The sequence below is a fragment of the Coptis chinensis genome, chromosome 4, assembly GCF_015680905.1.
Source record: "Coptis chinensis isolate HL-2020 chromosome 4, ASM1568090v1, whole genome shotgun sequence".
NCBI classification, from domain to species: domain Eukaryota; kingdom Viridiplantae; phylum Streptophyta; class Magnoliopsida; order Ranunculales; family Ranunculaceae; genus Coptis; species Coptis chinensis.
In genome coordinates this window covers 68,242,063-68,263,464 of record NC_141459.1, presented here as the reverse complement: position 1 = coordinate 68,263,464, position 21,402 = coordinate 68,242,063, and the positions used below count along the sequence as shown (strand labels likewise).

The following is a 21,402-nucleotide window of genomic DNA, read 5'->3' as shown; positions in this document are numbered from 1 at the left end:
TGCCGACTTAAGTAAGTCATGTGCACCTTTTCTATTAAAGGTTTGGGCTTCAGGTCCTTTAAAACCTCTGTAAGAATGATGACAATTATCAAGGGTGACAAATATGGAGGCCCATTTTGGGGCTGCGCTGGAAGCTCGTTGTTTTTAGGTCCGTTAAACTTGAAGAAAACGACCCGTATCCAGGACCACTGGTGATGCCCTTGCAGAAGCTGGGCTGGTTGGTTAGTCTATGTTGGGCTTTGGATCAAAATGGCCCAATACCCATCCTTAAAGAAACTCATAAACAAACCCTAAAATGTTTTTTTATCTCAGTTGTGTTTACGGCCAAGCCATAAAACCCTAGTAGGCAGAGACTGAAACAGAGAGACAGCTCTGAACCATGGGTAACTACTAATCTTTCTCAATCTTTTTGTTTTTCCATTTCTTTCTTCTCTTTAAACATAGATCTGCCAATTAACTAATTCGGGGTTTTAATGATTTTGCATTTCAGGTGCTTACAAGTACGTTTCTGAGCTATGGCGCAAGAAGCAGAGCGATGTGATGAGGTTCTTGCAGAGGGTTAGGTGTTGGGAGTATCGTCAGCTTCCTTCTATTGTTCGTGTCACTCGACCTACTCGTCCTGATAAGGCTCGTCGTTTGGGTTACAAAGCCAAGCAGGTATACAATGAATCTTTGTATAGAGATTTATTCGTATCATTTTTTGTCAAATATATGGTTAAACTTATGGCAGGCCTTTTGTCTATTAGAAATTTATGTTTAAACTTATTTAATAAAAGTAACTTCTGGCGTCTTTGTCATGTTAGTTTCCTGCTACTTTCTTTCATGAATAAACACTCTATTTATCTGTTATTCTATGATTTGATTTAGTTGATATTTGTTTTTATACTATGGAGAGTAATGAGTTGCAGTATATCTGCATGTGTATTACCCAATGGCCTGTGCAGTTATATGGTAGGATGTTCTAAAATGGACACAATTAATACATATTAATGTTAACTTTGAAATTTTGTAATAAGTTTGCTTCAACAGTATTAAACTGGAGCTGTAAAGGCTTAGCAGATCTTATATGTAGGTGGGATGCTGTAAAGGCTTAGCGTATGTATAGTTGTTTGTATGACTTGTAGTGTGAGTCTTCCACATTGCATAACAATTATTGCTAATATAATATATTCTATTATTTTGTTGATCAAGAAAAAAAGTATTATACTGGAGCCTTGTGCTGGTGTTTTTTTAATACTCAACTCAAGTAATTAGTTAGTCTGATAAATATAATTTTCTGGTCATTGATTACTAGGAAATTTTCGGTTAAATTGTGATAAAAACATTTCAGGTTACGTATTTGTTTGGTTTCAGTATACTCTCTAAGTTCTTAATCACGTGTTCCTCTAACTGGCAACATGCAATTGCAGTAAGCACATAGCCCCCTCAAGCTTAAAGACTTCCTTGTTGTTATTGTATATGTTGCTTTCATATGATCTTTGTATAATACAATTAACTGTTTCCCTTGCATGTTCTTTGTATATAATTTTATATTTGGTACTATTAGCTCCTAGGACCTTGGTTCATAAAATTATTATGGTATTTTCAACTGTTTTCCTGTCTTTGTTCCTTATATTTATTTAATTGTAGCTTTAGATCTTAATTCAGTTTTCATGATTTTGATTGTTATTTGTTTCTATTGTAAAGAACTAAAGATAATGTTTCGAAGAGTTTTGAAAAAGTTGTAAGCCAATTTGCAGAGCAAAGGCGTTTGATGATAAATCATATAGCGTAATTTGCATTGAAGGTTGGCAATAACAAACCCAAAGTGGTTCTCCGTGCCTCTCAAATTCGTATAGTTTTGAATAAGCCTCGAACAAGTCGCAACATTTTCCCCAATTTTTAATTTCTAAATAGCCGTTCAAAAATTGTACTTATAATTTATATGATCATGTACTAAAAGAGCAGAGTATTGGATCTGATCACTTTAGTCATATAACATATCATATAACTCGAAAATGGTTTGCAAATTAAACAAACAATATTAATTAGTTCCTAATCAGCCAAAAGATCCCAGTAATTTTTACAGAGGAAGGAGCTAGTTGTGAATTTGAATAAGCATCCCCTTGGTCCATCCGTCATACCCTCAAGAGGTGCTTGCACACGTTGATGAAGACGTGATCCCCTTTGTTTTCATAGAATTGTTTTTTATTCAAATGCTTGTATTTTCAAATTTCAATATGTTTTTTGTGAGGTTTGTTGTAATCTTCCCAATGTATCAGTTCTTACTGTATGACGGCCATTTCATGTTTACTTCTTTTGAGAAGTTTGGGTGGAGTCAAGCTAATTAATTGCTCTTTTGGTTGTGTTTGTCATTCTCAGGTTCAGTGTGTAAATTTGGAGTTTTAAGTACAATACGTGATGGAATCTAGAAAATATTAGCCCTTCCCCCAATCTGTTCTTACTGTATGATGGCCATGTCATGTTTACTTCTTTTGAGAAGTTTGGATGCCGTCAAGCTAATTAATTGCTCTTTTAGTTGTTTGTTATTCTGTAAGGTTCAGTGTGTAAATTTGGAGTTTTAAGTACAATACATGATGGCATCTAGAAAATATTAGCCCCCCCCCCTTCCCCTACCTATTTTTTTTGAGGTGTGTATTTGCTTCTGTTTTTGGGCAGTTTCCAAGTTTTTACTTTGCTTGATGTCTTACAGGGGTACATAGTTTACCGGGTTCGTGTTAGAAGAGGAGGGCGTAAGAGGCCTGTTCCCAAGGGTATTGTCTATGGGAAACCCAAGAACCAGGGTATTACACAACTGAAGTTCCAAAGGAACAAAAGATCTGTTGCAGAGGAACGTGCCGGACGTAAATTGGGTGGTCTGAAGGTTCTTAATTCCTACTGGATCAATGAGGTTTGTTGTGTACTCTTTCTGTATCTATCCTGCACACTAAAAAAAAAAAAACATGTTCCATTTTTCTCCTGTATTTCATACAAATTCCATCTTTTAAGACGATTTTCTTTCATGCAGGACTCCACTTACAAGTATTTTGAGGTTATTCTTGTTGATGCTGCCCATAATGCTGTTCGCAATGACCCGAGGATCAACTGGATCTGTAACCCTGTGCACAAGCACAGAGAACTTCGTGGGCTTACCTCAGCTGGAAAGAAATATAGGGGTCTCCGTGGAAGGGGTCACTTGCACACTAAGGCGAGACCCTCGCGAAGGGCAACCTGGAAGAGGAACAACACCCTTTCTCTACGCCGTTATCGTTAATTCCAGTCTTATTGTTTGGTATGGTTTTGCTTTCTTGTCTAGGATTTTGAGATGTAGGGCTCAGCCGAAAACCATTTATTAGGATACAAGACTTCTATTGAATTTAAATGTGTTTTTGTTGGAAGCTTACTATTCTGACTAGACAGTGGTCGATAATTTTCATTTATCTAGACCTAATCAATGTTTTTTACTTTAATATTGGTGTTTGCATTATGCTTCTTTTGTCTGTATTATCCAGCAGAGTTTGATGTTGGATTGACACGAACCTATCTGTTAGCCAGACGTATACAATCTTACTAGGCTTCCAAAGCCTTGTTTATTATCTGGTCAGTGATCTGACAGGTGGAATACACTTTCTATGGACTTTCCCTTGATCAATATTATAACTTGGTTTCCCTGTAAAGACGTGAATCCTCAATAGCCAAATGTAGGGATGTAAATAAGAACTGTAAACTGAACACAAACAATTATTACAAGTGTGTCATTGGTCTTAAAAAGTCTAAAAAAAAAAAAACAAATATTACATGTGCTATTGGTCCTAAAAAGTTGAATTCGAAAACCCCAAGCTTAAACGATCCGGCTAGGTCGTTCATTGTACAAATCCAATGATATGGCCACATCGTTTGGATTAAGTTCCAAACGACCTAGGCCAAAAAATATAATTTTATATTTTCTCAAAATTCAAATCTCAAACGGTGTGGCCATATCGTTGGGGACTTAGTCTAAACGGTGTTGCCATATCGTTGGAGACTTAGTCCAAACGGTGTGCAAGTTTTGGGATTCAACTTTGAAAAATATAAAATTCGCTTGGGCCTCTTGACCGGTGTGGTCACACCGTTTAGACTAAGTCCCAAACGGTGATGTGGCCACACCGTTTGAGATTTAGTCCAAACGGTGTGACCACATCGTTGGGGACTTAGTCCAAACGATGTGGTAATATCGTTAGGTTTGTACAATGAACGACCTAGCCGGGTATTTTAAGCTTGGGGTTTTCGAATTCAACTTTTTGGGACCAATGACGCACTTGTAATATTTGTTTTTTTTTTTGAACTTTTTGAGACCAATGGCATACTTGTAATAATTGTTTTTGTTATGGTCTGCCAAACACAATATGGAGTCTGTCAATAACAAATACCTAATTTTAATTTGAACCATTCGTTGGTCTGAGGAAAGATGAGTGGGGTTTGAGAGAATCCACTCAACGCCAATGGTTCTTACTTGAGATGACCAATTTGCGCTAATTCTACAAAAAATAAATGTGAACTTCGTCTATCATTTTGTGACAACATATAACTTTAAGTTGCATGTACTTAATTGAGATGGATCGGAAGAGATTTTCTTCTCGTTCCCCTCCATAGCCACTAATTGTAAGCTGACCACCCCCACAAAAAAATGAGGAAATATGGTTAGTTTTGAAGATTTACAAATTACAAGTTACCATGAGACGAGTTGTTAATGTTTTAGGGTTCATAATTCTACACTGACACAGAAAATTTGACATAGTTAACCAACACACTGACGTGTTACCATGAGACGAGTTGTTAATGTTTTAGGGTTTAAGGACCCGCTTAAGGAAAAACAATAATTCTACACTGATACAGAAAATTTGACATAGTTGACCGACACAGTGACAGGGCACTGTAACATCAATGTTATACTATGAAAAACCACCACAACAACATTAATGTTGTACTGAGAAATACCACTGCAACATTAATGTTACACCAATAGATATCACGACATTGTACTGAGAAATACCACTGCAACATCAATGTTACACCAATAAATATCACGGCAACGTCAATGTTTTACCATGAAAACCACTGCAATATCAATGTTGCACCAAGAAATATCACTTCAACATCAATGTTGCATCATGAAAATCACTGCAACATCAATATTGCATCATAAAAAATCAATGGAATTGAAGTTTGCTATGACGAAAATATGAGAATGGAAAATTAATAATGGGTAGAGAATAAGTGTTTTGAGTGAGAGAAAAGAGATTTTTGGTTTTTATTTTCACCATTGCAACATTGATGTTGCAACATGCCATGTCACTGTGTCTTGACTGTGTCATTTTTCTATGTCAGTGTAGTAATACCGATTTCAAAACGGGACACTAGAGAGGAGATGAAAAAAAAATAAGCAGATTTTGCGTTTAATCTCCCTCGTCAAAAAACTGGTACATAAAACCTCTCCGTATGCACCAAACTAACAAAACACCCCTCTTTTCTAAAACAAATTAAACTGACAAAAATACCCCCAACAAACTATCCTGATACCACCATAAACAACCCTCGCCTCTCTTTCCTCCTTTTCACATTTGAAAAATTATCCCCACACCATAAACCCTCGTCTCTCTTTACTCTCTTTCTCTTTACTTTTTAAACAACAAAAAACAACCATTATCCCGACACCATAAACAACCATTTCAACCTATATTTTTAGATCTAAAACTCAAAATTAACAAAACCCAAAAAAAAAATGAAGTTGATAAATGGTCGAAGGAGAGAAACAAACTAAAAGTAGTAGAAAAAGGAAGCAATGTTCAAATTCTAACAAAGAAAGAAAGAAAGAAAGAAAAAGAAGGTTGGTAGTGAGGCAAAGTTGATGAAAGTCACAAATCTTGTAATAATTTGTTTCTATGCATTCTTATATTTTCGTAGTAGTCAATTCAAAAATGTCTGCTGTTAGAGTTTTATGCATTCATTTGAATGGTAATAGAGGTTCTCATTAATGGTCTCTACGTAAGTATATTGGAAAAATAAAAATTGAATTTCAAAGTTGCTTTTCACTTTCTTTTTATTTAATAAGTCTTAAATTTTCATAGTACTTTTACTCTGCATTCTTAAAATTTACTCTGTATTATTAAAATTTCATAATACTTTTACTTTGCAATCTTAACGTTTCATAGTATTTTTACTCTACATTCTTAAATTTGCGTAGTAATACATTTATGCATTTTTAAATTTGCATAGATGATACTTGTTATTAATTCGTTTTCTCTCATTATAACAGAATGTAATTACAAGAAGAAATTGTACAAGACATTTAGATATTCCACAGTAGCTCTGCTGGGTATTGTGCAAGATTTTAAGGAAACTCTTAGAGATGACCATATTGCGAAGCTAAAAGAAACACCATTTGGAAAGTTTTTTATGGTGTTTCATAATGGTACAATCACGAAGACAATGTTAGAGAAGCACAACCACTGCATAATCAAAGTCTTATAGGCCTACTTGAAGAAAAGGCGAAAATTCAAATTAAAAAATAAGTGGGTGGAGCTGACTCCAGAAGATGTAACTGTTACTTTTGGCGTTCCAGTGCAGGGAAAGATAGTGACATTCCAGTCAAGTGAAAGGGTTATATATTAAAAACATTACTTTTGTATTAACTCTAATTCTTTATATTTTGAATGAGAATTATATGGGCAAATGTTATGCATATTATATATATTATTAGTTATATGCATGCATCTAATACTTTATGTTGTAGATAATATAGTGTGTGGTGACACACAGAAGATTATATCATCAGTACCTTATAGAGTATAAGTAAACGTTCACAACCTAGATGGATTTGGACAAACGCATTAGTACGGTTGTAGTATAATCTGGTATTAGTCTATCTTGACTACAAGATTACACTAGTACACTTTGTGTGTATTGAACAGGACCAAGTGAGGTTATTTATCTTTATACTGACTATATAAGAGAACAAACACCTCTGTTATTATGGATGTTTGTCCTCTTAATCCGGATATAACAACGGGCACTTACGTACATTGTACATTGCTTTGAATCATCAATGAGTGAGATTCATTTGTGAATCAACAAACTCGATGGATTGGGTAATGACATTGTATGTAAGGTGTGCTGTTGATTATAGAAGGAATCCGTGACCTACAGGAAGTCGGGTTGATGGTGTCCCCTTGAGGAACTCATAAGAATTGTCATGTAAACCCTACAGGTAGATTTATTCCGACATGACAATAAGGTTGAGTGGTACTACTCAAGGACATAAGAAGTTAATTGATGTAGTTGTTAGTAACTTGACTTAATCAACGGGCATTCAATATCTTAACACGGGGAGATCAACAAGCATATAATATGGAGCCCATAAACGTAATATACGTAATTTGGGATTATGGCGGTAGTGCAATAATGACCTTTAGTGGAATAAGCCATTTGTTGACGAACTTGGGCCGTGTGCTCTGGGCGAATATGGGAAGCCCAAGCCCATCAGGAGGCCCAACCCTAATTTCTCCTCATGGTCCCTGTTGTAGCCTATAAAAAGAAACCCCTCTTTCTTGGCCGTTTTACGCTAAGAGAAACTAAGTATTTTCTCAAGAAAGACAAGTTCCAAATTCGGTTATAATCTTGTGAGTGAGAGAGGTCAAGAGAGAAAGAAGGGGCTGGTAGATCGTTGCCCACACAACGTCCATTCTAAGATAGGAATACAACAGAAGATCAAGAGGTTGCCGATTCGTAGAGCTTGGATTATCAGAGATATCACAGCTGATCAAAGGTATGATTTCTAACCAAAACCATGGACACCCCTTATTCCGCTGCGCATGGGTTTTCGCGGTTTGTAATCATTCGATGCAACCATAACGGTTCCTACATCAAGAACACTTAGGCAGAATGCTATTAAAGCTTCACCGTTTATGCAAAGATATTGGAAAAAGGGAGCCAAAATAACAACAGTGGTTGTATTAGCTACATTGAAAAAAATTGTCAACAAAAAAGATAATGAATCTGTTGAAGACGTTGCTAAACAAATAGTCATTTTACATGGTTATGACCATGTTTGTCAGTAGCGTAGCAAGTGGAATTGAATGGTCATTTCCAACACATGTGGAGTCTGTTTTTTGATGCTATGTGGAGTGTTGCATGGGCCACATCTAACCCCAAAGAGGTGATGACCAAGGTTCATAAATGGGATAGTAAATCTCCATTCACTATATTAGGATGTGTTATTCAGCTCTTGGTAAGTTATTTCACTTTCTGTATAAATGATTGGCCATCCCGATTATTAATGATTATTTGATCCATAGCAGTTTTACTCTGGAATCTTAGATTTTCATAGTAGTTTTACTCTGCAATCTTAAATTGTCATAGTGGTTTTACTTTGCAATCTTAGATTTTCATAGTAGTTTTACTCTACAATCTTAAATTTTACTCTACAATCCTAAATTTTATGTCATAGTAGTTTTACTCTGCAATTTTAGATTTTTATTGCAGTTTTACTATGCAATCTTAGATTTTCATTGTAGTTTTATTTTGCAATCTTAAATTTTACTCTGCAATCTTAAATTTTCATGTGATGTGTAGTATTTTCTATGTGAGCATGTTGCTATATGTGAGCCTATAAATGCGCACTCCTTCCCAAGAATAGCAAGGTGGTCTACGGAAAAACTGAATGAGAAGATGACTAAGGATTTTGAGCTGGAAAATGTTGAAACAGGGAACGTGATGATAAATTTGAAACTGAGAGAGGAAGAAACAAGATTAATAAGTCATGTTTCTAATCTAAGTGAACTGGATTGCTTGAGAAAAGAGAATGAAGACTTGAAAAAAGAGAATGATCAGTTAAAGGCTGAAAACACTCACTTGAAAAAAATTCTAAAGATCGAGAAGTTTGTACCTTTTGATGACGAGAATGATTTGGTTGTGGAAAAGAACATAGGTGAGGCAGGAAACAAAGAACAAGCAAAGTTGGACAGAGAGGAGGAAAGTGAGATTCCGAGTCAGATGAAGAGAAAGAGAGTGGAGAGACAGATGAGGAGGAGGTGGAAGGAGAGATAGGTGAAGTGGATGAGAAAGGTGAGGCAAATGAAGAGGAAGAGTCTGAGTTAGATGAAGTGGATGAGAAAGGAGAGACAGGTGAAGAGGAGGAGAAAGGAAATGTACATAAGGAGGAGGAGAAATGAGAGGCTAGCGAAGAGAAGGATAAAATAGAGGCATATGAAGAGGAAGAGTCAGATGGAGAGGAGGAGGAGAAAAGATAGTCAAATCGTTGGAGAGGAGGAGAAAGGAGAGACAGGTGAAGAGGGGGAGAAAGGAGATGTAGATGGAGAGGAAGAGAACAAGCTGGATGGAAAGGAGGAAATCGAAGAGACAAAATTAGATGAAGAGAAGGAAGTGGAGAGACAAAATCAGATGAAGAGGAGGAGGAAAAAGGTGAGGGAGAACCTAACTCGATGTTTAAGAAAGTTAAGGAAAGAGAGAGGATGAAGAAAACATCAACGATATATGAGTTCGGAGATATTAAGAAACAAGGGAGGAAGACTACAGTTACTGAATCGGTGATTGATGCAGATGATTTTGAGACTCCACTACCACGCGCGGGAAAACCTATGTCAAAACCAGATTCAAACAAGTTGTGGAGTCTACTTGATAAAGAGAAGATGTCGTTGGTGGAAAACTTCTTCAAAAAAGCAAACCAAAAGTAAAATTTACTTTTCCGAATTATATGTAAGTTTTTCTTATCGTCTATGTAGTTGCACTAATGTTTTTAATCGTGTATGTTGCAGTACAATTGCATGGATGGACATCTAAATGCATTTGAAAATACAGGGGGAACACTTGAACCACATGATATTGAACTTCTTCATCAGTGATAACTTTTATCTTTTATCTCTTATATCTGAAACTTCTTTTTTGGCATTTTTAGTTCAGATTGTGGATTCTTCGTCATTATGTTCGTGAATGCTATAATATGTGGAAAAACTATGCAAGATATAACGGTAGAAGATGCGAGACAATTGAGGGATGACGACATATATATGAGATTGTATCAAGCCAACAAGAAAAATGGGGTCCAAAAGTAAAAAGAATGCAAGATATGAATAGCTATTTTCTGTATTTATAGCTGATTATGTTGTGTTTATTTGTGGTAAAACATTGGAACCATTCTAACTCGGGAGTGTTCGATTATGATGTACTATTACTGTTAATGTGTTGGAGTTGTTTAGCATTCAGGTTCTACATATTCAATCTTTGTTGGATTATACTTTTTTGTCTGGTTACTCTGCCAAAATATTTTATTATGATAGATGAAATGTTTATAGTTTTTCTGAAAATATTATGTGTATAGAGTCACTTTCTCTGGTAGGTTAAGCACCAATATAATTATACTATCTATATTTTTTAATCCAAGGCTACTTGAAAATCACTCTTTGTACTAATAACATACTTCATTATGGTAGTTATTAAGAAGCTATTTATTGTTGTCATAAACACATAATCTCCAAATACATTATCACCATTTCATCCTCTATGCCTAAATTGGATAGCAAAGCTAGCTAAAACATCTACTAGTTTTTTCTTTTTTTAGAAATTAAGTTGAGGTTAGGCAGACCTCCACCTGTACTAATTTAGCCTTTTCTTACATACCTTTGTCCACTCGCATCATCATTTACAATACTCTGCAATACATGATCTAGTGGAGGGACAAATTGAAATGAAAGATTACAACTACCCTGACTTAGAGATGCTAGGTAATATGCCGCTCTGTTTACTTCTCTATACACATGGGAGAAAGAAACAAAGAGAAACTTTTCCTTTTTCTTTTCAATGGCTTCCAGAATATCCCAACAGTACCAAGGTGGCTTCTCCAGCTTATTGATAGCCTTCACTGCCCTCAAAGAATCAGTTTCCACCTCTACTTCCTTATATCCCTCTGATAGGCATCTCTGTAGACATACATCAATGGCTTTTAATTCTTGAAAGAGCACTGAGTGCATTCCTCCGCTTCCACTAAAACAAGCTAGAACACTGCCATCTTGATTCCTTATCAGACCACCATGCCCTGTCCCATTGATACTCAACACACTGTCAACATTTGCCTTCACACAATTTCCAAGTGGAGGAGTCTAGAAATAGTCTGTATATCTTGGATACTTCAGTTGAATATCTATATTCAACCGATGGAACAAATTCCTGGCAGTGATGGACTCTTTAATTTTCGATTTCAGAATTTGCAGGTAATTTCTTAACTCACTTACCAATTTTTCAGATATCGTCCAAGCTGATTTAAAACTTTGCTTGAATCTGCGAGAGTTTCTTTCCTTCCATATACTATCCACAGCTGCACAAAAGAAGACTTTGTAGATTTCCCCCACCTCCTCATTCTTGGAGAGTCTTTGGATCGAAAACCATTCTCTGTTTGCTATTCTATTATCCGTAACTATGCCCAGCAGTTGCTTGACTCTGGTAATAATCTCCCTCGAATAAGAGCACACAAAGAAACAGTCTGTATTGATAGGGTTATATACTAAAAGCATTACTTTTGTAATAACTCTAATTCTTTATATTTTGAATGAGAATCATATGGGCAAATGTTATGCACATTATATATGTTATTAGTTATATGCATGTGTCTAATACTTTATGTTGTAGATGATATGGTGTGAACACACAGAAGATCATATCATCAGTACCTTATAAAGTATAAGTAATCGTTCACAACCTAGATGAATTTTGACAAACCATTTGTACGGTTGTATTATAATCTGGTATTAGTCTATCTTGACTATGGGATTACACTAGTACACTTTGTGTGTATTGAACAGGACCAAGTGAGGTTGTTTCTCTTTATACTGACTATATAAGAGAACAAACGCCTCTGTTATTATGGATGCTTGTCCTCTTATTTTGGATATAATAACGGGCACTTACGTGCATTGTACATTGCTTTAAATCATCAATGAGTGAGATTCATTTGTGACTCAACAAACTCGATGGATTGGGTAATGACATTGTATGTAAGGTGTGCTGTTGATTATAGAAGGAATCTGTGTCCCGCAAGAAGTCGGGCTGATGATGTCCCCTTGAGGAGCTCATAAGGATTGTCATGTAAACCCTGCAGGTGGATTTGATCCGACATGACAATAAGGTTGAGCGGTACTACTCAAGGACATAAGAAGTTCATTAATGTAGTTGTCAGTAACTTGACTTAATCAATGGACATTCGATATCTTAAACACGGGGAGAATAACGAGCATATAATATGGAGCCCATAAACGTTGACACGTAATTTGGGATTAGGGCGGTAGTGCAACAATGGCCTTTAGTGGAATAAGTCATTTGTTGATGGACTTGGGCCGTGTGTTCTGGGCGAACATGGGAAGCCCAAGCCCGTTAGGAGGCCCAACCTTAATTTCTTCTCATGGTCCCTATTGTAGCCTATAAATAGAAACCTTTCTTCTTGGCTGAAATTCACTATTCATTCAGATTGAAAATAGAGGCAAGAAAAGATAGATCTAAATTGGTTCTAGCTTTGTGAGAAAGAAAGGGGTTGGTAGATCGTTGCCCACACAACGTCCAATCTATTGAAAGGAATACAACAGAAGATCAAGAGGTTGATTTCGGATTTCATAGCTATTGGATTCTTATAGTTATCTCAACCGGATTTACAGGTATGTTTTCCAGTCCAAAATCGTGAGAACCATTAATTCTGATGCGCGTGGTTTTCACGGTTTGTAAAAATATTCATTCTGAAATAACGGTTCCTACACGTATATCTCAGAGACTTCAGTTGAATATCTATATTCAATCGATGGAACAAATTCCTAGCAGTGATGGACTCTTTAATTTCCGGTTTCAGAACTTGCAGGTAATTTCTTAACTCACTTACCAGTTTTTCAGATATCGTCCGAGCTGATTTAAAACTTTGCTTGAATCTGCGGGAGTTTCTTTCCTTCCATATACTATGCTCAGAGAACTCTCTACTATTACTACAAAGGTATCAAGCTTAAGAGGAAATGATTTTTCTTTGTACCAACCTGTCTTGAGTAGGAATGCTGTTTGAGAACAGTTGCCAGGTAGTAAATGAGTGTCTTGGCAGTACCCATCTTCCCCACACTAGTTTATGCCATCCTTTCGTTTCTCTCCTCTGAGTTAGAGCATCATAGGCATTGTGAGATGTAAAAAGTCCACTCTGATGTGGAGTCCATACAATCTTATCAGCTGGCAGATGTTGATTAATCTCTACTTTCCTAATAGTTTCTTTCAGCGACAATGACTGTAAACCATTAACTTCTCCATTCCACCTCCCATTTTCAATGATTGCACTCAATTTTGTATCACCAGGGAAATTCCACTCTGCTTTAGCTTCTTCATCTTCTATTAATGGTGATCGATCACACCATATATCATGCCACAATAAGATGTCATTCCCATTTGCAATGGTGTATTTTATGAATTTTTTGGCCACTGCTCTTGTCTTCAGAATACTACACCATGTCCACGAGCAATCTTGTGGCACCTTCATAGTCCAAAAGTGACTTGACTTGATGTGTTGCTTCCACGTCCAATCAACCCATATTGTATCCTCTTTTGTCACCAATATAAAGATCAAACCACAATATGCACCAATATTCCATCTATGCAAGTTCATAAATCATAACCCACCTTCTTCTTTTGGCTAACAAACCATTCTCCAACATGCTTGGTGGTAGCCTTTCTGGTTAGAGCTTCTAGACCATAAGAACTTGGCACAGATCCTTTCAACTTGCTCCAGTACCGTCTTGGGTAAAATGAAGGTTCTAGCCCAAAAGGTATGAAAAGATAACAACATTGATTAGATTAGTTATACTCTTCCTGAATGGGAAAGCAGTCTCGATTTCCAGTTTGTAATCTTGCTTGTTACCTTCTCCACAAGGACTGACATTCCCTTATGCCTAACCAAGCCGAGATGAGTGGTAAACCAAGATATCTCACTGGTGGTTTAACCAACTCCACCCCCAGTATAGAGGCCAAGGATATAGAGTCTTGCTCATTTAGACCTCCAGCTAAGAGAGTTGTCTTGTACTTGTTGATCTGTAAGCCTGTAGCTTTTCCAAACATGTCAAGAGATTCCTTGATTGCTTGGACAGAGGAAGACTCCCCTTTACAGAACATGAGAATGTCATCTGCAAATGCCAAATGGGACAATTTCACCTGCTTGCATTTTGAATGATATTGAATGGATTTATCATCAATCTTTTGCTTGAGAATACAACTGAGAATCTCCATGACAAGCAGAAAGATATATGGAGATAAAGGATCTCCTTGACGAACTCTTTTTCCTCCAGAAAAAAAATCTTTCAGGTGAGCCATTTATCAATACAGAGTAGGAAGGAGTTGAGTTATACATTTCAATCCATTTGCATATGTTAGGCGGGAATCTGAAAATCTTCAACATGGATTTGATAGCCTCCCAACTGACCATATCATATGCCTTCCTGATGTCCACCTTGATGGTATATCTCCGAGTACCATTCTTCCTTTCATAAGCTCTGAGTAGCTCATGTGATAGGAGAATGTTATCTTGGATTGATCTGCCAGGGATGAAAACAGATTGATTAGTCTACACTAGGTCATTGATAACAAGCTTTAGCCTATTTGAAATGATTTTAGAAAGGCATTTGTATGTAGTGTTACACAGTGGTATAGGCCTGATTTCCTCTACTTTGACCTCTGTATCAAGACTAAGTTTCATCTGATCAGATATTGTGTCTCTGACCTGCAATTTATTAAAGAACTCCTCTTCATATATCTCTCCCGCATCTGCTCCAAGCAAATCAGTGTAATAATCCAAGATAGACTTGATAACTTTAGCCTGGCCAGTGAAAGTTTCACCTTGTGAATCCTTCAGCGCCCAGATACCTTTTCTTGCTTTCTTTTCTTCCAGAGATTTGAAGAAAAAGGTAGTACACTTATCAGCTTCAAGCATCCAATCGCTATCTTGTTTACCCTTGATCTTAGAAACACAATTCTTGCTAGTTCATTGTACCTCTGCAAAGCCTCTTTCTCTTTCTGTCCCAGATATGGATCCATCGGAGCATTTTGGATTTGCTTCTTGATAGGAAATTAACCGGCCTAAATAAACAGGCTAATTAAATCCTATTTTATTTATACTAATACTCGCAAGCGCACGAGGTCTATCGTAATAGGTGCGCAAGAACCAGGTCGATCCCACGAGGGATTCTTTGTTTAGAGACAATTGAATACTAAAATATTACTTATCCTAATTGAACAATATTTGTTGATTTGAATTGATTCTTGCTAAAACTATTTTACTTAACTACGGTCTAAAAACGAAACTAAACTAAATAATTGGGTTTTCGTTATGTGGAGGGAATACTAGGACTATGACTCGCGTCTTAAAACCGTTATTTGTATTTGTATGATTGGATTCTCTATTTCAGCTTTTTAATCTGGGCGTTGGCAATGAGTATTGACTGCCGTCTCGATGATGTGAGCGTGGTAACTCTTAATCGATCATTATCTTCTAACGGTTCAACACTAAGGTCGGTCATATAAATATTCGATCTTCTTACAAAGACGAATAGTACACAACTGGACTTAAACGGTAAAAGCGTGTTTAACTAATAACAAAGTGACCAAACAATATCGCATGCATCACATACCATATGAAAGACTAAACCTTTTGTTAATTAATCATGAGCGATTGAAGAATTTATATAAAAATAAAGCATACTTGAAAATCGGATACCCAATCCCAAAACACAAACAACCTATTCGGACTTCGATGTCCTAGTTTGAAACTTAGTTACACATGATATATATAACAGTGAAAGTAAAAGTAAAAGAACCCATAAAACAAAACCGAAATCCTGCCGTAAAGGTTTCCCTTCTCTTCCACTTCCTCTGCGTCAACAGTTGCGTTCCAGCACCAGCCAAGAGCCTCTCTTCACTGCTGTGTTCTGCGTTTTTTCCAGCAAAGAGACGCCCTCCACTTTCAGCCAAGAGACGCACTCCACTTTCAGCCAAGAGACGCCCTCTTTCACTGCTGTCCTGCGTTCCAGAACCAACGACCCGCCTTCCTTCACTGCTGTGTTCTGCGTTTATTCCCCAGCCAAGAACGACCCCCTTTCACTGCTGTCGCTTGCGTTCACGCTCCCCCTCTTTCACTGCTGTTTTTCTGCCCTTATTCGCGAGCGTCCTCCTAAAAAGGAAACTCTTCCCTTTTTGGTATGGGATCGGCAGCTTCTTTTTGTCTTTGGAAAGGTTCTCTTTTTGTCCGGATAAAATCGGCGGGGTTTGCGGGATTTTGAAGTCTGTTCGCGATGGAGAAGGAAAGATGGGTTCCTACAGTGCTTCTCGGCTAGACAAGAAATGGTGTGACTCTTAGTTAGTGGGTATGGGCTTTTGAGTATATGGGCTTTGTTATTTGGTTATGGGCTGGTCTCTTTAGTTGCTAAGAATTGGCTTGGCACACATGGTCCAGTCTTAGGCTATTGGACCTAGACTAAACTTTAGGCCCAAATTCCATTTCCTTTTATTTCCTCTTGTCTTTACTCACATGCTTTAACCAGGCCCAACCAGACTAGGGGAACTCATGCCACTGACATCCCGAATCTCGACAGTTTCCACACTTTTAATCATGTTAAGTCCAATTCCTGTAAAACCACCAAAAATACACTAACTAGATCAAACGAATAAATTAAACGAACTAACTAATATAAAATTGAGCGTGAATAATGTAATATTTATGCGCTTATCACTTCTGGATGTCATACAAACTTTCTCTTGCTTGTGTTACCCTTCCATGAATATCTGAGAATTTACTACGTGCCCATGGCTTAACTCTCTCCTTGCGCATTTTCAGTTTTTGCATCAGCACATACATAGGGTTAGAGAGGATCTCAACCTTCCAAACATCATGCAAAATATTTTGGAACTCCTCTTATTCTACCCATTAATTCTTAAATCGAAAAGGTGTTGCCTTGCTACTGAAATCATTCCAGAGGAATAAAATTGGTGAATGATCGGATACTCCTTGAGGTAAAAATTCAACATTAGAATTCGAGAAATTATCATTCCACTGACTATTAACTAAGCATCTGTCGATCTTGGGCATGATTCTGCCTTTCCCTTTCACTTTATTGTTCCATGTGTGAAAGAATCCATTATAGCTCAGATATGATAATCCTGATTTTTGCAGGCAATCCACAAATTCCTCTGCTTCACTGGGATGCATAGGCCTTCCACCCACTCTCTCAATAGCTTTTGTTATGTTATTAAAATCCCCTACTACACACCAAGGTATGTTAACAGAATTATGAATAGTCACAAGGTCTTGCCAAAGCTTTAATCTGAGAGACTTCACATTTCTAGCATATACCAATGTTAAGAGGAACTCTTCATTAGTAGGCTTGAACCTAACTTTGCAATGAATAAACTGGTCAGTTTCTTGTATCTTGCTGATGTCAATCTTATATGAATCCCAACAAACCCAAATACGCCCTGTAGGATCCTTACCATAATTATTTATGTGCTCCTAAGATGGACAACAAATGTTTCTAATAAAATCATACTTATTCAGCCTCACTTTAGTTTCCAGTAAACAAAAAACACTAAGTTTCTTTTCCACTCTAAACTTGTTTATTTCTCTTGCTTTTTCTACCTCATTTGCTCCTCTAACATTCCAAAAGCACATGGGTGTACTCATCGATGTCATTTAGTTTTGGAGCCTCTAGGTCTGCCCTTCCCCTTCTTGCTGCTGGTTTTACTTTTTGCTGCTGATACTTTTTGTTTGCTGTTGTAAATATTGCTTCCCTCTCCACACTGTTTACCCGATCTTGTGATAATTCCTATTGTTCTCACAGGTTCTATGGTACTAAGGACATTCACATCAGCTTCTACCTCCTTGATACGATCATGAAAGTATTTAGTTTCCTTGTCCGAGCATTCATCCACTGAATTCTATTCTACTTCTTCTCTATCTGTTAATAAATGAAACCTCGTTTCCATATTATACCTCATAATGCCTTCTTCATCAATTCTAGAGTTGAGAGGCTCATACAGTAACTGCTCATGAGGAACAATTGCATGCATATTCTCCTCATCATTTCCATTCTCTTGTTCATCCATATTCACATATGCTTCTGCTTCACCTACACCACTAGCACTAGGATTTCCCTCAACTACCCTTGGGTTGTCGCAAACAAGTATCTCATTTACTGGTACCTGTTCCTGCCTAATTTCTGATCTCATCTCTGCTGTGGGTAGAACATTTATAGGCCTCCAAACAATTTCTCTATTCCTTCTTTTTAATCTTCTTTTTTGGCTCTTAGAAAGTCTAACACCTTGCCCTTGTGTTTCATGTACCATTGGTTCCTCTGTCATTACGCTGAACTGTTCCTATTGGATCCTCTTGAGTCACTGTGTCTTGTGCCATACTCTTACTACCTTGTCTGCACTCTGCCACTAAATGCCTGACAATGTTGCACTGGTTACAAAATTTTGGAATTATACCATACTGAATTTTTTGCCAAAACTCAAAGCCCAGTTCTGGCACTTCAACAGATATGTGGTATGGTAGAGGCTTTGATAGATCAATATCTACCAACACACTCACATAATAATCATTAGTTCTTTCTAGAGAATTCATATCCACTTGAATTGGACTTCCAAGCCCTCTTCCCATACTCATAAGAATATCTACCTCCCAGTACTCGAAAGGTAAACCTGGAAATTTAACTCATACAAAGCCAGTTGTTTGTCTATGAGTTTCTATGTTAAAATTTGGAGTCCACTTAGTAATCTTGCCAGCTGACCTTGCACATACCAAGGACCACCAAAATACATCTTGTTGAAATCTTCCTCATTAGTGAATCGGAAAATGATGAACCCTTTACCCAAAGGTGAAATCTTTACTGTTCCTGCAAGACCCCAATCAGTGTTGGCTACCGATCTGATTGTGTCAATGTTTGGTATCCATTCTTGCAATCAGGGCAAACTTACAAACATGTACTAGTTGATGCTATGTAAATTTAACTAGCGACTGATTTACATATATTGACTATGTAAAAATACATTTACATAGTTTTGCAATGGGAATAATCCAGAAAATTAAAAATGTTACTATGTAAATTTAAGTTTTCATAGGTCAAGTTACTCTGTGAATATAGATTTACATATATAATGACTATGTAAACATACATTTACATATATTCTGTGTCACGCTAATTTCATTCCCAAAAATTACTATGTAAAAATATCTTTACACAGTATATAAAACCTTTTCTGACATAATACTATTCCATCCTCTGTCTCTAAATTGGATAGCAAAGCTAGTTCAAACATCTCCTAGTTGATGCTGTGTAAATTTAACTTGCGACTGATTTACATATATTGACTATGTAAAAATACATTTACATAGTTTTGCAATTGGGAATAATCCATAAAGTTTTAAAAAAAAAAGCTACTATGTAAATTTAAGTTTGCATAGGTCAAGTTACTATGTAAATATATATTTACATATATAATGACTATGTAAAAATACATTTACATATATTCTGTCAGGTGTCAGACTAATTTCATTCCCAAAGTTATTATGTAAAACTATCTTTACACAGTAATATAAAACCTCTTTTGACTAGCTGTTTTAAAAATCTCCAACTAAAAAACGTAACATATAAAATCCAACATCAGAAAAAAAAAAAAAAAAAAACAAGTTTATCGACATCTTGTTTTTCATATACGAGCAACATCAAAGAATAGATCAAACAATGCAAATTCATTGTCATCTTGCTTTTATATAAGAGCAATCATCAAAGAATAAATAATTGAATTGGTGCAGAGCATGTTGTAGGAGTGGAGCCCACTCTTGGGTTGCGGTGGCCATAGCAAGGGCCCTTGTACTTCTTCCTACCTCTTGTAGCACCCGTGTTGTGCTTTCATTTCTTGTATGGTCTCCCCATCTTCTTTTTCAGATCCGGAGGTAGTAAATCAGGCACACTTGGTATCTTAGCAGGCATTTTACTGTTCTCCACAGATATTATAGCTCTTGAATAACTATCGCGGAATGTCTAAGAATAGAATAAGTTATCACAGTAGGTATACACATTCAATCTATCAGCCAAAATGGAGCACAGTGCGCACACACAAGGGAATATCCTTCGATTCTCCACTAATTACAAGAGCAATGACTTCTATTCAAGTCAACCAAGTGAGTATGAGTAGCACACACCTCAAAAATACCCTCCCTTGACTTGAGAACCACCCAACTTCTCCCCACCTCGATCCTCTCAGCCAATAAAGTTTCCATAGACGGACATAAGATAGTAGTCCATCTCCTAGCTGACTACCGCCAATCAGACATCATTTTCATAATTTTCCCATGGATCTTGTCTACCATTGCAGTGATAGGCAAGTGGCGTTCCAGCAGGATCCAAGAGTTGAAGCTTTTCGCAATATTAGAGCACATATCGCCATATCTATTTCCATGAAAATAAGCATTACACCAATGCTCATAATCTATAGTGGACAAAAATGTGTTTGCTTGATTGACGCAAATATCTTGAAAATCAGCCATCACTTTCTCAAACTCATGGTGCGTCCCAGCATAGGCAAGGTCTGAAAAGAAATCCAGGGTATACAAGCGAAAGCAATGGTTGCTGGGCATAGCTGAATTAAGGTTATTTTTAAGGTGCCACAAACAATAACCATGATGGGAATCAGGAAAAACACGAGAGACACCCGCGAGCATACCACGGTTTCTGTCAGATATAAAAGTTAGCCTACGATCTTTGGAGACCAGACCACCAACCTAAGTTGCTCCAAGAACCAATCCCAATTGTCATTAGTTTCAGAAAGTACAACCGCCATAGCTACTGGAAAAATACCTAAAACACAAATAAACATCAATTACTGAATTGGTTTTGCGTACCATACTCATTATTAAAACTTAACTCTTATATGTAAAAATAAATTTTCATAGGCTAAACTATTATGTAAATATTAAAATGCATAGGTTAAACTACTATGTGAACGTAAATTTTCATAATTTATGTTAGTTTACACACTTGTTCAGTTTTACCAACTACTACGAACTACTATGTGAAAAGTCACAAACTTAAAAAGACATAACCCCATTTGCATTTTTGGTAGTAGCTAACAAGACACACTCTTTGTATTTTGTTTTCAAGAAAGTTCCATCCAAACAAAGTGATAAAATGTAAAAAGATAGTTTTAACTACGAATAAGCAACGAAGCTCAAACGTAAGTAAAACTAAAACTATTTTCACGCTTAATGTTATCAAAGTTTTCTACTCTCGTTATCGTTCAATATAGTTGGAGTGGAAAGTTCGTTCCACTCCTAGTTCTTTAGAATTCACGTTAACTAAGATTATC

The 21,402-nt window shown here is 36.7% G+C and overlaps 2 protein-coding genes and 1 non-coding gene across 3 annotated transcripts; 2 read left to right on the top strand and 1 right to left on the bottom strand.

Moving 5' to 3' along the window:
• Positions 1-262: 262 nt before the first annotated feature.
• LOC147504513 (large ribosomal subunit protein eL15) lies at positions 263-3,449 on the top strand. Its single transcript, XM_086557352.1, has 4 exons — positions 263-383; positions 491-657; positions 2,693-2,890; positions 3,008-3,449. The coding sequence occupies exons 1-4, from the start codon at positions 380-382 to the stop codon at positions 3,251-3,253; spliced, it is 615 nt and encodes a 204-aa protein (XP_086413478.1). The 5' UTR covers positions 263-379; the 3' UTR covers positions 3,254-3,449.
• Positions 1,739-1,870, top strand: LOC147504514 (small nucleolar RNA snoR86). The gene has a single exon (XR_015194096.1). It is a non-coding gene; the product is annotated as a small nucleolar RNA snoR86 (small nucleolar RNA).
• A 14,918-nt stretch (positions 3,450-18,367) lies between the features above and the next one.
• On the bottom strand, positions 18,368-20,317 carry LOC147504512 (uncharacterized). The gene is made up of 4 exons (XM_086605250.1): positions 20,240-20,317; positions 20,009-20,078; positions 18,825-18,989; positions 18,368-18,735 (listed from the first exon to the last, which is right to left on the bottom strand). Exons 1-4 carry the CDS (start codon positions 20,315-20,317, stop codon positions 18,368-18,370), a joined length of 681 nt encoding a protein of 226 aa, XP_086461376.1.
• Positions 20,318-21,402: the final 1,085 nt, after the last annotated feature.